This window comes from Dreissena polymorpha, chromosome 5, assembly GCF_020536995.1.
Source record: "Dreissena polymorpha isolate Duluth1 chromosome 5, UMN_Dpol_1.0, whole genome shotgun sequence".
NCBI classification, from domain to species: domain Eukaryota; kingdom Metazoa; phylum Mollusca; class Bivalvia; order Myida; family Dreissenidae; genus Dreissena; species Dreissena polymorpha.
The window spans coordinates 102,297,476-102,314,996 of NC_068359.1; the positions used below are offsets into that span (position 1 = coordinate 102,297,476).

The 17,521-nt window shown below is 36.7% G+C and overlaps 1 protein-coding gene across 1 annotated transcript in view; it reads right to left on the reverse strand.

The window, feature by feature from the left end:
• The window catches only part of LOC127831518 (uncharacterized), a 164,474-nt gene that overhangs the window by 52,779 nt on the left and 94,174 nt on the right, over positions 1-17,521 (reverse strand). Inside the window, exons 39-44 of the mRNA XM_052356502.1 lie at positions 15,437-15,602; positions 13,978-14,149; positions 12,990-13,136; positions 11,945-12,034; positions 3,780-4,118; positions 2,536-2,709 (exon numbers count right to left, since the gene is read on the reverse strand). Of these exons, the coding sequence (XP_052212462.1) occupies positions 2,536-2,709; positions 3,780-4,118; positions 11,945-12,034; positions 12,990-13,136; positions 13,978-14,149; positions 15,437-15,602 (1,088 nt within the window). The remainder of the gene's footprint in view (positions 1-2,535; positions 2,710-3,779; positions 4,119-11,944; positions 12,035-12,989; positions 13,137-13,977; positions 14,150-15,436; positions 15,603-17,521) is intronic.

A 17,521-nucleotide genomic window follows, 5' to 3' on the forward strand; every position in this document is an offset into this window, starting at 1 on the left:
ATACTATCATATGTTTAAGAAAGCAATCTATAAGGTCTAAATGTACTACATTTGTATCCACATATAAATAATAGTATTAATCATACCCCAAAGTCGACCATCTATGCGGAAAAACAAGAACATTTATCGATAGAGACATACTTGCTGATTGGAAACAGAATAATTGCCTATAATTTAGACAACAAATGCAACACAATTGGTCAATTAACAATTATACAATTCCTTCAATATTTATATATATACATCTCAAGCAAAGCAACATATAGACACACTTTTCTGGGAAAGCCGGTCTACCAGTACGAAGTGCACATACTTGTGCCAGCAACTTATGACAGTGTCTTTATTCACCATGTTGGGTATGGGGCCAGGTCCCTTTGGATTGGGAAAAATCACAATGTTTTGACTACAATTTGGAAATTAGTGTTGTTGTTTTGCTAACAAATATTGAGAATAAAAGTGTCTTCAATATTTTATGTTAAATTATCTAAAGTGTTTTCAATATTTCATGTTAAATTATCTAAAGTGTTATCAATATTTCATGTTAAATTATCTTAAGTCAACTTTTAGAGCTGGATGGGAGTTGAACTAAATTTTTATATCTGATTTTTTATTTTTTTTTAATCATCCATTCGGAATTTTAAGGTTCCATTTGGAAAAGATATTTACTTTTTTCCATTGGGAATGGGGCCGTTTACCGGCTTCTAATTTGAACAAAATAACACACTGTACAACTACCCTACTTGAATTAGAGTCAGAGGGGGGGGGGGGGGAGGATGGTCAAAGCCATAAAGCCATTAAGGTAAATGAAGGAAACCCTGAGTGACGCATATATTTATGTTTTACATGTCTTCTAGCCTTTACACTGATTCTACATGTATATGTTGACTACTTTGCATGGCCATTCCCTTCCAGCTGAAGGTCAAATTAAACTAAGACTTGTTGATTTAAAACAGGTTAAAATCTATGAACATCCCCATGCATTTTTTCCTAAACTTTAATGTTTATGTGCATTACTTTTCAAACAAATGTACCAAATAATGATAAAAGTTTTTCATCAAATACAGCATTTCTTTGATTTTCTTACTGAATGCCAAACTCTGCACACTTGCATTATGATGTTTTTACTTGATTATATCATTCTACTTTAACCCATTTATGCCTAGTGGACTCTACCATTCTTCTAAATTGGATCAATTTATTTCCAAAATTAGGGATGTCTGGTATGTTTGAGTTCAAAGTTCAGCTCTCTATCAACTGACAAGCCAGCTGTTAAACATGCAGTTTTTTGCACAAAAATGCAGCATATATACTTTAATAACAACCATGTTTTTTACCAATTGACGATAATATATGCACATACACAATAAGATTTTGTATTCGTCTGTGTTTCATTTATGAAATTTATATGTCATAAAAGGAATTCATAAATAAACTATTGTGTCAGTGTTGTATGGGAAATAACTGTTTTTTATCAAAACCAGTTAAGATATATACATCTTTTAAAATGCTCTTTTTGATTTATAAATTTAGGCCAGTGGCAAAAATAGGCATTTTTCCAGTCCCTCAATTCAAACTGAAGTTATTAAGAGGATGTAATACTTGTCTTCAGAGACCTTGCAGGCGTGGGCACAATTATGATCAAATTTACTCCCTGTGTAAGTGTTCTCTTCAAAATGTTGCTGTTTTACTTTTAAAGCATCAGTGATCCATGTTTTAATTGTTCCTTTTATAACCTGTTACCACTTAGATATGTATTTGGACGCTTTTAAATTCCCTTAGAAAGTTTAATTTTATTGCAGACCTTTCTTACTAGTTTTACAGGCTTCATTTCCAACCCTAAGAATCTGATGAGCAGCAAACAGCACAAAACCTGAACTGACTGTGAGTCACTCGCAGGCTGTTCTAGTTTTATGCTGTTTGCACATAGTCATTTTTACTTTGCTTCTGAGTGGGAAAGGATTAATAGTAATTTTCTATTTGGCAAATATGGCTGAATCCATTTATCAGCAAATAATGTGTCTTTACATTGTCTATACTCACAGGTATTTGTTATATTCTACTCAGTTCATCAGATATGTGAAAGAGCCTCATTCTGTGAAAACGGTGCTTAATGCATTTGTGTGGTGTCGTACCAGATAAGCCTGTGTCGTACTAGAAAAGTCTGTGCAGTTTGCAACGGCGTATCACGGACAACACTTTCCGCTTATGGTATTTTTCCTTTAAAACAAGTCCCTCATAGGCGGAAAGTGTTGTCCCTGATGAGCCTGGTTAATCTGGGACAACACTTTACAAACATGCATATACCCTGTTGTCTCAGACCTAGGGTCATTTGAATATTTAATGAAATAAAATAATGAATAAGACAAATACATATAATTATAAAAAAAATCAATGCTTTTAAGAAGTGTTATTTGCAGATAAATGGATTTAGACATTATTCTTAACTTGAAACATACTGAAATATTGCAAGGGAACATTTAAAATGTTAAAAACTGATGCTTTAGAAGTAGCTTAAATCTTATGAAATGTACTTACGTCATCCGGCTGTTCCCCAGGCAGCAGGCAGGGCACAATGTTGACAGGCTCCGATGGCAGGGGGAAGGTGAGGTCAAAGTCCTCGGTCAGACGTAGAAGCCACTGGTGCAGCTCCGGGTCATACTTCGCCCACACCTTGGGAATGTCCTCGTGCAAGAACCTTCCATGGTTTTGCTAAACATTGAAATAATACCATAACATGCATCAAAGTATTTCCTAATGGTATATGATAATGGAATATGGCTCTACTCTTTTATTATACCTTGCTTATTATTGAAGTATTAAGTATTTGACCAGCGTAATGCAAAAATGGGTCTTATGCCATATGCAGCAAGGTACATGTAGATCCAAACCAGCCTGCGCAGTCAGGTCAGAAGGTGCTCTGTCTGCTTCAAAGTCATGAAAGCTATAGTGGTCTCATAAGCAGAAAATGTAGTTCCTGACCAAACAGCAAGCTGGTCCATAGCTTCACTGGCTGCATATGGCATACGACTCATTTTGCATGACGATGGTCAAATACTTGATACTTTTATACTTAAGCAAAATTGTAATAAAACAGTAGAACCATATACCATTGGGAGGCGGAAAACTACAACGGGCGAGGCATGGTATGGTATTACGCAAGGGGGGGTTAGAGGGTTAGGGTTAGGGTTTGGTTTAGTGTTAGGGGTCGGGTTAGGGTTTGGGTTAGCCTAAACCTAACCCTAACCCGACCCCTAACCCTAACCCTTACCCTAACCCTTTTTTGGGGTTATCACCCCTGACCATGCCTCGCCCGTTGTAGTTTTCCGCCTCCCTATACCATTAAGCAATATTTAGATGCTTATGTGGTTACAGTACGCGAAGTCACATTGGTAATTTTCATCATGAATGCATCTCCAATTGTTTAGCTGAATAATCAAATAATATAAAATAAAAGTTATATTATAAAGAAATATTGATTTGAAATAATAAATAAGTTCAACAGACTTTTGCTATTCTTGGTTTCAGTTGTCCAACACATTAGGTATGTCATTTTGAAAGAATATTTCAAGGATTTGCTGAACATAATAATAAGAGACGCGCTTTGTGAAAAGGGGGTTAAATGCAAGTGCGTAAAGTGTGGTCCCATATTAGCCATGGCAGTGCAAGGCACACAGGCTAATCAGGGACAACAGAAAACACTTTTCTAATATTACAGAAAAAACTTCCCTAATATTAAAGAAAAACCATACAATGAATAAAAACAATAATACAACTCAAACCTGTATGGGCGAGCTCTGTGCCGAGACAACACAGGCCATCACGTCCACAATCCACTGTGGATTGATAACGACGTAATCCCGTAGGAAGTCATTATCAAAGTACTGAATGGTCCCGAGATCATGGAGAAGCTGAACCGCCATCTTTACATCTCGCTCGGAGTAGATTCCTTGGTCCAAAGCAAATTGACGGATGACTTCCCACTTTAGGTAGTTTTTCTTCTTCATTCGTTCGCTCAAGATGCGATTTTCAAAGTTGAGCCAAACTTTTGGGATCTTCTCCCCCATGTAACCTTGCTGTAGTGTGACGTCAAGGAGGCTTTTCTGAAGATCTGATATTCCCTGTTAAATGACACATTTATATTAATATCGATTATGTTAAGCCACTTACATGTACCTATGATCTGATATTCCCTGTTAAATGACATATTTATTTTAATATCGATTATGTTAAGCCACTTACATGTACCTATGATCTGATATTCCCTGTTAAATGACACATTTATATTAATATCGATTATGTTAAGCCACTTACATGTACCTATGATCTGATATTCCCTGTAAAATGACAAATTTATACATGGGCTGTGCTTTGTGAAATACGGTTTAATTCATGTGGGCAAAGTGTTGTCCCAGATAAGCCTGTGCTGTTTTGCACAGGCTTATCAGGGACAACACTTTCGGCTGTTATAATATTTTTTGTTTCAAGAAAGTCTCTTCTTGGCAATAATCTAATTTAGGTGGAGAGTGTGCCAACTTCACAGGCTAATCTGGGATGACACTCTATGCACATGCATGAAACCCCTTTTTCACAGAGCATGGCTCATTTATAACGATTATGTTTAGTCACTGATCTATGGTCTGGGACTCACTATACCACAACATATTTTATCCATCACGGTTATGTTTAGTGACTTATCCATGCTTTGAGGTTCCAGTATTGATAGTCCAGCAATGCAGATTTCAGTTTATGAAAAACAGTGCCTTTCTGTTGCCAAAAAATTGCTCATAATATCATTATAATTATTGTCTTAAACCTAGTTATATTAATTTATTACATACCATTTAACTTTTACTGTGTTTTTATATAGTAGCCGGTTATGTTAAATTGTTTAAGTTTCGTACAGCATTTTTATTTATATCACACAATTTTAGATCATTAATCATTTAATTAATGCTGCATAAAAGTATCAATCACTCTTTTATTTTATCAATTGTGTGTACATATATGTTTTGTACAATGCCATTGAATATAATTATACAAATAGGCGTTTCATCAAATAAGCAAATTTCAAGTTTCAAGTCAAGCAATTCAGAAAGCTAGCCAGCTTGCATATCTCCATTCTCAAGTTTCTTTTAGGTTTTCTTATCCTATCATTTCCATCTTAACTTTAGATCAAATAATTCTCATTAAAGTTAATTTATAGTCAGAAAAAAATTCAGTTGCAACATAAATAAGTATATAAAATCTGTCAAAAGATAGGGCCCCGTTTAACTTCAAGGTTGCTACAAGGTTAGGCTACACATACATACTGTTCCGGCTATGCTTGGGCAATAATTACATCCCTTTCCTTTTATGCAAAGGCTACAGTAACATATTGTTACAGTTATGCTAAGGCTGCATTTAAAAACTGCTCCAGTTATGCTTGGACAACAGTATCATACTGTTAGGGTTATACTAAGGCTACAATAGCATAATGATCCCGTTATGCTTGGACAACAGTATCATACTGTTAGGGTTATACTAAGGCTACAATAGCATAATGATCCCGTTATGCTTGGACAACAGTATCATACTGTTAGGGTTATACTAAGGCTACAATAGCATAATGATCCCGTTATGCTTGGACAACAGTATCATACTGTTAGGGTTATACTAAGGCTACAATAGCATAATGATCCCATTATGCTTGGACAACAGTATCATACTGTTAGGGTTATACTAAGGCTACAATAGCATAATGATCCCATTATGCTTGGACAACAATATCATACTGTTAGGGTTATACTAAGGCTACAATAGCATAATGATCCCATTATGCTTAGACAACAGTATCATACTGTTAGGGTTATACTAAGGCTACAATAGCATAATGATCCGATTATGCTTGGACAACAGTATCATACTGTTAGGGTTATACTAAGGCTACAATAGCATAATGATCCCATTATGCTTGGACAACAATATCATACTGTTAGGGTTATACTAAGGCTACAATAGCATAATGATCCCATTATGCTTCGACAACAGTATCATACTGTTAGGGTTATACTAAGGCTACAATAGCATAATGATCCCATTATGCTTGGACAACAGTATCATACTGTTAGGGTTATACTAAGGCTACAATAGCATAATGATCCCATTATGCTTAGACAACAGTATCATACTGTTAAGGTTATACTAAGGCTACAATAGCATAATGATCCAGTTATGCTTGGACAACAGTATCATACTGTTAGGGTTATACTAAGGCTACAATAGCATAATGATCCAGTTATGCTTGGACAACAGTATCATACTGTTAGGGTTATACTAAGGCTACAATAGCATAATGATCCCGTTATGCTTGGACAACAGTATCCTACTGTTAGGGTTATACTAAGGCTGCAATAGCATAATGATCCCGTTATGCTTGGACAACAGTATCCTACTGTTAGGGTTATACTAAGGCTACAATAGCATAATGATCCCGTTATGCTTAGACAACAGTATCATACTGTTAGGGTTATACTAAGGCTACAATAGCATGATGATCCAGTTATGCTTCGACAACAGTATCATACTGTTAGGGTTATACTAAGGCTACAATAGCATAATGATCCCGTTATGCTTTGACAACAGTATCATACTTTTAGGGTTATACTAAGACTACAATAGCATAATGATCCGATTATGCTTGGACAACAGTATCATACTGTTAGGGTTATACTAAGGCTACAATAGCATCATAATCCAGTTATGCTTGGACAACAGTATCATACTGTTAGGGTTATACTAAGGCTACAATAGCATCATGATCCAGTTATGCTAAGACAACAGTATCATACTGTTAGGGTTATACTAAGGCTACAATAGCATGATGATCCCGTTATGCTTGGACAACAGTATCATACTGTTAGGGCTATACTAAGGCTACAATAGCATAATGATCCCGTTATGCTTGGACAACAGTATCATACTGTTAGGGTTATACTAAGGCTACAATAGCATAATGATCCCGTTATGCTTAGACAACAGTATCATACTGTTAGGGTTATACTAAGGCTACAATAGCATAATGATCCCGTTATGCTTGGACAACAGTATCATACTGTTAGGGTTATACAAAGGCTACAATAGCATAATGATCCCGTTATGCTAGGACAACAGTATCATACTGTTAGGGTTATACTAAGGCTACAATAGCATAATGATCCCGTTATGCTTGGACAACAGTATCATACTGTTAGGGTTATACTAAGGCTACAATAACATAATGATCCCATTATGCTTGGACAACAGTATCATACTGTTAGGGTTATACTAAGGCTACAATAGCATAATGATCCAGTTATGCTTCGACAACAGTATCATACTGTTAGGGTTATACTAAGGCTACAATAGCATAATGATCCAGTTATGCTTCGACAACAGTATCATACTGTTAAGGTTATACTAAGGCTACAATAGCATAATGATCCCGTTATGCTTAGACAACAGTATCATACTGTTAGGGTTATACTAAGGCTACAATAGCATGATGATCCCGTTATGCTTGGACAACAGTATCATACTGTTAGGGTTATACTAAGGCTACAATAGAATAATGATCCCGTTATGCTTGGACAACAGTATCATACTGTTAGGGTTATACTAAGGCTACAATAGCATAATGATCCCGTTATGCTTAGACAACAGTATCATACTGTTAGGGTTATCTTAAGGCTACAATAGCATAATGATCCAGTTATGCTTCGACAACAGTATCATACTGTTAGGGTTATACTAAGGCTACAATAGCATAATGATCCAGTTATGCTTGGACAACAGTATCATACTGTTAGGGTTATACTAAGGCTACAATAGCATAATGATCCCATTATGCTTAGACAACAGTATCATACTGTTAGGGTTATACTAAGGCTACAATAGCATAATGATCCCGTTATGCTTGGACAACAGTATCATACTGTTAGGGTTATACTAAGGCTACAATAGCATCATGATCCCGTTATGCTTGGACAACAGTATCATACTGTTAGGGTTATACTAAGGCTACAATAGCATAATGATCCCGTTATGCTTAGACAACAGTATCATACTGTTAGGGTTATACTAAGGCTACAATAGCATAATGATCCCATTATGCTTGGACAACAGTATCATACTGTTAGGGTTATACTAAGGCTACAATAGCATGATGATCCAGTTATGCTTGGACAACAGTATCATACTGTTAGGGTTATACTAAGGCTACAATAGCATAATGGTCCAGTTATGCTTCGACAACAGTATCATACTGTTAGGGTTATACTAAGGCTACAATAGCATAATGATCCCGTTATGCTTCGACAACAGTATCATACTGTTAGGGTTATACTAAGGCTACAATAGCATAATGATCCCGTTATGCTTAGACAACAGTATCATACTGTTAGGGTTATACTAAGGCTACAATAGCATGATGATCCCGTTATGCTTGGACAACAGTATCATACTGTTAGGGTTATACTAAGGCTACAATAGCATAATGATCCCGTTATGCTTGGAAAACAGTATCATACTGTTAGGGTTATACTAAGGCTACAATAGCATAATGATCCAGTTATGCTTGGACAACAGTATCATACTGTTAGGAGTATACTAAGGCTACAATAGCATAATGATCCCATTATGCTTAGACAACAGTATCATACTGTTAGGGTTATACTAAGGCTACAATAGCATAATGATCCCAGTTATGCTTGGACAACAGTATCATACTGTTAGGGTTATACTAAGGCTACAATAGCATAATGATCCAGTTATGCTTGGACAACAGTATCATACTGTTAGGGTTATACTAAGGCTACAATAGCATAATGATCCCGTTATGCTTCGACAACAGTATCATACTGTTAGGGTTATACTAAGGCTACAATAGCATGATGATCCCGTTATGCTTAGACAACAGTATCATACTGTTAGGGTTATACTAAGGCTACAATAGCATAATGATCCCGTTATGCTTGGACAACAGTATCATACTGTTAGGGTTATACTAAGGCTAAAATAGCATAATGATCCCGTTATGCTTGGACAACAATATCATACTGTTAGGGTTATACTAAGGCTACAATAGCATAATGATCCCGTTATGCTTGGACAACAGTATCATACTGTTAGGGTTATACTAAGGCTACAATAACATAATGATCCCATTATGCTTGGACAACAGTATCATACTGTTAGGGTTATACTAAGGCTACAATAGCATAATGATCCAGTTATGCTTGGACAACAGTATCATACTGTTAGGGTTATACTAAGGCTACAATAGCATAATGATCCCGTTATGCTTGGACAACAATATCATACTGTTAGGGTTATACTAAGGCTACAATAGCATAATGATCCCGTTATGCTTAGACAACAGTATCATACTGTTAGGGTTATACTAAGGCTACAATAGCATAATGATCCCGTTATGCTTGGACAACAGTATCATACTGTAAGGGTTATACTAAGGCTACAATAGCATAATGATCCCGTTATGCTTGGACAACAGTATCATACTGTTAGGGTTATACTAAGGCTACAATAGCATGATGATCCAGTTATGCTTGGACAACAGTATCATACTGTTAGGGTTATACTAAGGCTACAATAGCATGATGATCCAGTTATGCTTGGACAACAGTATCATACTGTTAGGGTTATACTAAGGCTACAATAGCATAATGATCCAGTTATGCTTGGACAACAGTATCATACTGTTAGGGTTATACTAAGGCTACAATAGCATAATGATCCCATTATGCTTGGACAACAGTATCATACTGTTAGGGTTATACTAAGGCTACAATAGCATCATGATCCCGTTATGCTTGGACAACAGTATCATACTGTTAGGGTTATACTAAGGCTACAATAGCATAATGATCCCGTTATGCTTCGACAACAGTATCATACTGTTAGGGTTATACTAAGGCTACAATAGCATAATGATCCCATTATGCTTAGACAACAGTATCATACTGTTAGGGTTATACTAAGGCTACAATAGCATAATGATCCGATTATGCTTGGACAACAGTATCATACTGTTAGGGTTATACTAAGGCTACAATAGCATAATGATCCCGTTATGCTTGGACAACAGTATCATACTGTTAGGGTTATACTAAGGCTACAATAGCATAATGATCCAGTTATGCTTGCACAACAGTATCATACTGTTAGGGTTATACTAAGGCTACAATAGCATAATGATCCCGTTATGCTTAGACAACAGTATCATACTGTTAGGGTTATACTAAGGCTACAATAGCATAATGATCCCGTTATGCTTCGACAACAGTATCATACTGTTAGGGTTATACAAAGGCTACAATAGCATAATGATCCCATTATGCTTAGACAACAGTATCATACTGTTAGGGTTATACTAAGGCTACAATAGCATAATGATCCGATTATGCTTGGACAACAGTATCATACTGTTAGGGTTATACTAAGGCTACAATAGCATAATGATCCCGTTATGCTTGGACAACAATATCATACTGTTAGGGTTATACTAAGGCTACAATAGCATAATGATCCCGTTATGCTTAGACAACAGTATCATACTGTTAGGGTTATACTAAGGCTACAATAGCATAATGATCCCGTTATGCTTGGACAACAGTATCATACTGTAAGGGTTATACTAAGGCTACAATAGCATAATGATCCCGTTATGCTTGGACAACAGTATCATACTGTTAGGGTTATACTAAGGCTACAATAGCATGATGATCCAGTTATGCTTGGACAACAGTATCATACTGTTAGGGTTATACTAAGGCTACAATAGCATGATGATCCAGTTATGCTTGGACAACAGTATCATACTGTTAGGGTTATACTAAGGCTACAATAGCATAATGATCCAGTTATGCTTGGACAACAGTATCATACTGTTAGGGTTATACTAAGGCTACAATAGCATAATGATCCCATTATGCTTGGACAACAGTATCATACTGTTAGGGTTATACTAAGGCTACAATAGCATCATGATCCCGTTATGCTTGGACAACAGTATCATACTGTTAGGGTTATACTAAGGCTACAATAGCATAATGATCCCGTTATGCTTCGACAACAGTATCATACTGTTAGGGTTATACAAAGGCTACAATAGCATAATGATCCCATTATGCTTAGACAACAGTATCATACTGTTAGGGTTATACTAAGGCTACAATAGCATAATGATCCGATTATGCTTGGACAACAGTATCATACTGTTAGGGTTATACTAAGGCTAAAATAGCATAATGATCCCGTTATGCTTAGCATACAATTACATACTGTTTTGGTTATGCTTAGACTACAGTTACAAACCATTCCCGATATGGTTTCAATTACATACAGTTCCAGTTATGCTAAGGCTACAATTACAAATAAAAACGGTTCCAGTTATGCTTATGCTACAAATCCATACTGTTCCAGTTATGCTCATGCTACAAATCCATACTGTTTCAGTCATGCTTAGGCTACAATTACATACGGTTCCAGTTATGCTTATGCAACAAAACAAATATGGTTCCAGTTATGCTTATGCAACAAAACAAATATGGTTCCAGTTATGCTAAGACTACAAATCCAAACTGTTCCAGTAATGCTTATGCTAAAAATAAATACTGTTTCAGTTATGCTTAGGTTACAAATCCCTACTGTTCCAGTCATGCTAAGGCTACAATTACATACGGTTCCAGTTATGGTTATGCAACAATTACATGCAGTTACAGTTATGCTTATGCTAAAATTCCTACTGTTCCAGTCATGCTAAGGCTACAATAACATACGGTTCCAGTTATGCTTATGCTACAATTACATGCAGTTACAGTTATGCATATGCTACAAATCCATACTGTTCCAGTCATGCTAAGACTACAATTATATACATTCCAGTTATGCTTATGCTACAGTTACATACAATGCCCGTTATGGAGCTGACACGGTGGAAACTCGCTATCTGCGGATATCTCTCCAGAAGTTCCTTTTCTGGGATTTCTGCCTTTGGAATCTATGGAAACAGACATAATTATATTGAAAATGCAGATACATAATGTTCAGTATCAAGTATTGTACACATTCTAGGTACAAATATGATCATATTTTAAGCACTTCAATTTTATTTTTTTATAAGACAAAGTATCCTTATCCGATAAATTTTTACATGGAAAGTACAATGTAACTAAGGATTAACACAAGTGTATATGCCAAAAGGGTAGGATTATCTTAAATTGTTGTCATTTATTCAGTGAATAAAGATGGTTATAATTTGAATCTTAATTACTGTTTTATCACCTATGAAAGTCAAGACTGCCTTTTATGGTCAACTGGATGCTTAGTCAGCCAGTAAACAGCTAGAAAGCTCTCTCAAGTTACTGAATAGATAACACTCTGTTTCTATGGTTATTTACCTTAACAGTTACATTTCTGTGTCAAAGATTGACATGACCAAAATTGAGCTCAATCAAAGGTAAACACTATTATTTTTGTGTTTAGCTTCAACTAAAAATCAAGTAAAGCCTGTCTAACACTAAAGTACTAATTGGTTACTAAGCAGATAACAATGTCCTCAGACCTGATATATTTACGCAAATTATTTTTTAATTTTAACCAAATCAAACAGACATTTTTGTTTTGTTTTGATAACATGATTATGCACGTATTTAATGCATAAGTTATAAATAAAGTATGTATGCATTGTATGCATAAAAAGTATATTCTTTATTCAGTTGTTAAACAGCCCATGATGTGTAAGTATAAGTACTATGTATACACCTAAAAACTAAGATTAAACGATAGTAAATATTATTTCTTTAATGCAGTATAGGCTTCAGTTGCACCTCCCAAATATTCACCCTCCGGGTCGCTTGACGATTGTACTCACTTAAGCTCAGAGCATTCAAGAAGCGCTAGTCCAGGCTAATGTAAAAGGCAAGAATAGACTCAAGTAACAATTAGTAACATACCAAATCACACTGAGTTCCTACAACTATGATGGGTGTCCCAGGTGCGTGACAACAGATGGAGCTCAACCAGAAGTCAAGGCCCGCATGCTCATAACCTTGACGCATGCTCCATAGCAACAGGTACACGGCACGCTTGGAGAGGAAAAACTGAAACAATTCAACATTGATTAGTTATATACTAATATTAGTTATTATACACCATAGCTTTGGTGATTTATATTTATATTTTTTACAAAGACTCACTTCATTTCATGTAATAAAGAAATGCAAAAAAAAGTAGTAAACTGTTCCCATGGTTTGGTTCATTGTTTTTTTCTATAGCTGCCTTTAGGCAAATAAGAAACCAACCCCACCCACCGCCATGTTTCGTGAATTCTAAAAATATTTTCTAAATCAGTAACGAAAATATAAGAAAAATACATTGACTACGTTTAATTGTGTTTGGGAAACCATTCTTGCTTCTGTAGTTTTTAAAAGCTTTTTATCACCTTGACCTGGTGCCCCAGTTTTCGCTTACCCATGACCCTGTTCAAAGTCAGAGAAGCTATTATTGATATTGTTTTGACCATGTTTCAAGACTTTCAAAAATGGCCTCTACAAACGTTCAATATCGTTGCAGACACACACATCATTACAATAGGATCCCTCTGCTGACAGTGTCTCCATGAATGCCAAATATACTTGAGTTGGTTGGGAGCACATTATATGAACCTCACTCAGAGAAAACCGAGTGTAATGCACGTGCATAAAGCAATGTCCCTGATTAGACTGTGCAGTCTTCACAGGCTGATCTGAGACAACACTTTCCGCCTAGACTTGATTTTATTTATAAGAGGCTTCCCTTAAACGAAAAAATCCACAAAAGCGGAAAGTGTCCGTGAAAAGCCCGCGTGGATTGCAAAGCCTGACGATGCTTCACGCTCATGCTTTAAGCCCCAGTTTCCAAAAGAAAAGTTCCAATTTATGCATACACTATATAAACACCAACCTGGTGCGTGTTGTAGTAAACAGCCTGGCCTGCGAAATCCCACGTACTGTATGTTATCTCCTGACCTGACTCACTCGATACGGTCCAGGGTTTAATGTCGATACCGTCTGTAGGCGTCTCTTTTTCAGTCCCCGCAGTCTTCTTATCCTTCGCCATTAGGGCTCGAATCAGACTAAATTAATAGAAATGAGACAAGCTCTGGGAATATGTTGTTTAATGAATGAGCATAAGTGTCGTGGCAGATTAGCACTTGGAGTCATTAAGGCTAGTCTGGTACGACACTTAGGCTTTTATTGTTTTTTTGTTTTTTTAAAGAAGTCTCTCCTCAGCAAAATTCCAATTTTGGTCAAAAGTGATGTCCCTAATTGTCCTGTGCAAACTGCATAGGCTTATCAGGGACGACCCTTTCACACTTTTAACCCTTTGCATGCTGGGTAATTTGTCTTCTGCTAAAATGTCGTCTGCTGAATTTCTAAAATAAGCATTTTCTTCATTTTTTTTCAAAGAATACTATCAGAATAGCAAACAGTTTGGATCCAGATGAGACGCCACGTTCTGTGGCGTCTCATCTGGATCCAAACTGTTTGCAAAGGCCTTTAAAATTCGGCTCCAGCGCTTTAAGGGTTAATAAAGCCCCCTTCCCCTACAACAAGACTCACACAAATCTCAATCATTGTATGCTTGAGGTACTGAAAGTACTAACCTCTATATATTTAACTTAATATGTAAAATATTATGTACATATCAAGCCCGTATCACATTTGATCATGTAAGTTGACTTGAAAATACATGCTTATGGATGCATTATATTCAGGACCACATAACTACGCTGTTAAGTACTTTAGAACTGAGACCAATTGCCAACAAGTCCACAATTAGTTGATGAGACTACCTACACTAAAGTCGTGTCCAATAAAGGCAAAGAAAATAATACCTTAATTAAAAGGTCACTGTAGCGTAGTGAATATGGGGTCTGTCTAGCAAATATTATCGAGAGGTCACAGGTTTGATCGCCACTGGGGCAGCTTTCTTTAATTCTCACTCAAAGACCCAAAGTAATGGTTCTACCCAAAAAACGGACTCTAGAGCGTTTAAATAAGCCTTCAGATTTCAATGCAATCAAGCTTAAGAAATTGGTTTTATTTAAACTTATACATAATTTTATTTTCACAGGGCTTAAAAACGTGTCAAAATGCCTATGTGAGCGGGAAAGGGTTAACCCTTTGCATGCTGGCAAATTTGTCGTCTGCTAAATTGTTGTCTTCTGAATTTTTAAAATTAACATTTTCTTTAATTTTTTCAAAGAATACTATAAGAATAGCAAACAGTTTGGATCCTGATGAGATGCCACATTCTGTGGCGTCTCATCTGGATCCAAACTGTTTGCAAAGGCCTTCGAAATTCAGTTCCAGCACTGAAAGAGTTAAGCAAAGCCCACTAAATTCTGAGCAAATGATACCTTGTTTTTCCTGCGCCTCCAAGACCAACCACCATGAGCTTAGTGCGTCTGCACTCAGTAAAGCCGCCTGCCAGACGCTTGAGGTACGCCTTCACAGACTCGAACCCACGACTCACGATCTCAGTGGGTGGGGTACGCAGTTGGGGACAGCTCTGGATGGCAATTGCTAGCATGGAAATACAAATAAGTTCAGCTCTGAGAAAATTGGATTTGATGCATGTGTGTAAAGTGTCCCTTGATGCATGTGTGTAAAGTGTCCCTTGATGCATGTGTGTAAAGTGTCCCTTGATGCAAGTGTGTAAAGTGTCCCTTGATGCATGTGTGTAAAGTGTCCCTTGATGCATGTGTGTAAAGTGTCCCTTGATGCATGTGTGCAAAGTGTCCCTTGATGCATGTGTGTAAAGTGTCCCTTGATGCATGTGTGTAAAGTGTCCCTTGATGCATGTGTGTAAAGTGTCCCTTGATGCAAGTGTGTAAAGTGTCCCTTGATGCAAGTGTATAAAGTGTCCCTTGATGCAAGTGTGTAAAGTGTCCCTTGATGCAAGTGTGTAAAGTGTCCCTTGATGCAAGTGTGTAAAGTGTCCCTTGATGCAAGTGTGTAAAGTGTCCCTTGATGCAAGTGTGTAAAGTGTCCCTTGATGCATGTGTGTAAAGTGTCCCTTGATGCATGTGTGCAAAGTGTCCCTTGATGCATGTGTGTAAAGTGTCCCTTGATGCATGTGTGTAAAGTGTCCCTTGATGCATGTGTGTAAAGTGTCCCTTGATGCAAGTGTGTAGAGTGTCCCTTGATGCATGTGTGTAAAGTGTCCCTTGATGCATGTGTGTAAAGTGTCCCTTGATGCATGTGTGTAAAGTGTCCCTTGATGCATGTGTGTAAAGTGTCCCTTGATGCAAGTGTGTAAAGTGTCCCTTGATGCAAGTGTGTAAAGTGTCCCTTGATGCAAGTGTGTAAAGTGTCCCTTGATGCAAGTGTGTAAAGTGTCCCTTGATGCAAGTGTGTAAAGTGTCCCTTGATGCAAGTGTGTAAAGTGTCACTTGATGCAAGTGTGTAAAGTGTCCCTTGATGCAAGTGTGTAAAGTGTCCCTTGATGCAAGTGTGTAAAGTGTCCCTTGATGCAAGTGTGTAAAGTGTCCCTTGATGCAAGTGTGTAAAGTGTCCCTTGATGCAAGTATGTAAAGTGTCCATTGATGCATGTGTGTAAAGTGTCCCTTGATGCAAGTGTGTAAAGTGTCCCTTGATGCAAGTGTGTAAAGTGTCCCTTGATGCAAGTGTGTAAAGTGTCCCTTGATGCAAGTGTGTAAAGTGTCCCTTGATGCAAGTGTGTAAAGTGTCCCAGAAAAACAACAGAAACAACAGAAACAACTGAGAAAATTGGATTTGATGCATGTGTGTAAAGTGTCCCAGAAAAACAACAGAAACAACAGAAACAACTGAGAAAATTTGATTTGATGCATGTGTGTAAAGTGTCCCAGAAAAACAACAGAAACAACAGAAACAACTGAGAAAATTGAATTTGATGCATGTGTGTAAAGTGTCCCAGAAAAACAACAGAAACAACAGAAACAACACTTTTTGCTTTTATGAAATTTTGTGTTCAAAGAATGTCTCTTCCTAGAGAAATCCAATTTAGGTCCCACAGGCTAATCTGGGATGACACTTTTTATGCAAAGGCATTAGACCACCTTTTCACAGAGCGAGGCTAAAACAACTGCAATTGGTGCAAAACTGGTTAAAATAAAGAATGATAAAATGAAGACAAATAGTACAAAAACTTAACTCTTTGTTCTATTTACCCCCAACCCTGATCCAGTATATTGTCTTCTGTAACAATCAAATTGATAGAAATTCAAAGTATCAAACCGCAAATACTTTATGAATTTTTCAAATAGGATTAAGAAAAATTCACATGCACAAGTTCATTTCATATAGTTAGAAAATAGTTTATGTTATTTGTTGAAGGATAATAAACCCCAAAAACATAATAAACATAAAACACCTGTACATTTGATGTTAGGAAAAACATCGAGGACAGGAACTTTTGAAGCATGTGGTCAAATGGTGGAGAATATATGTTCTAAGTTACT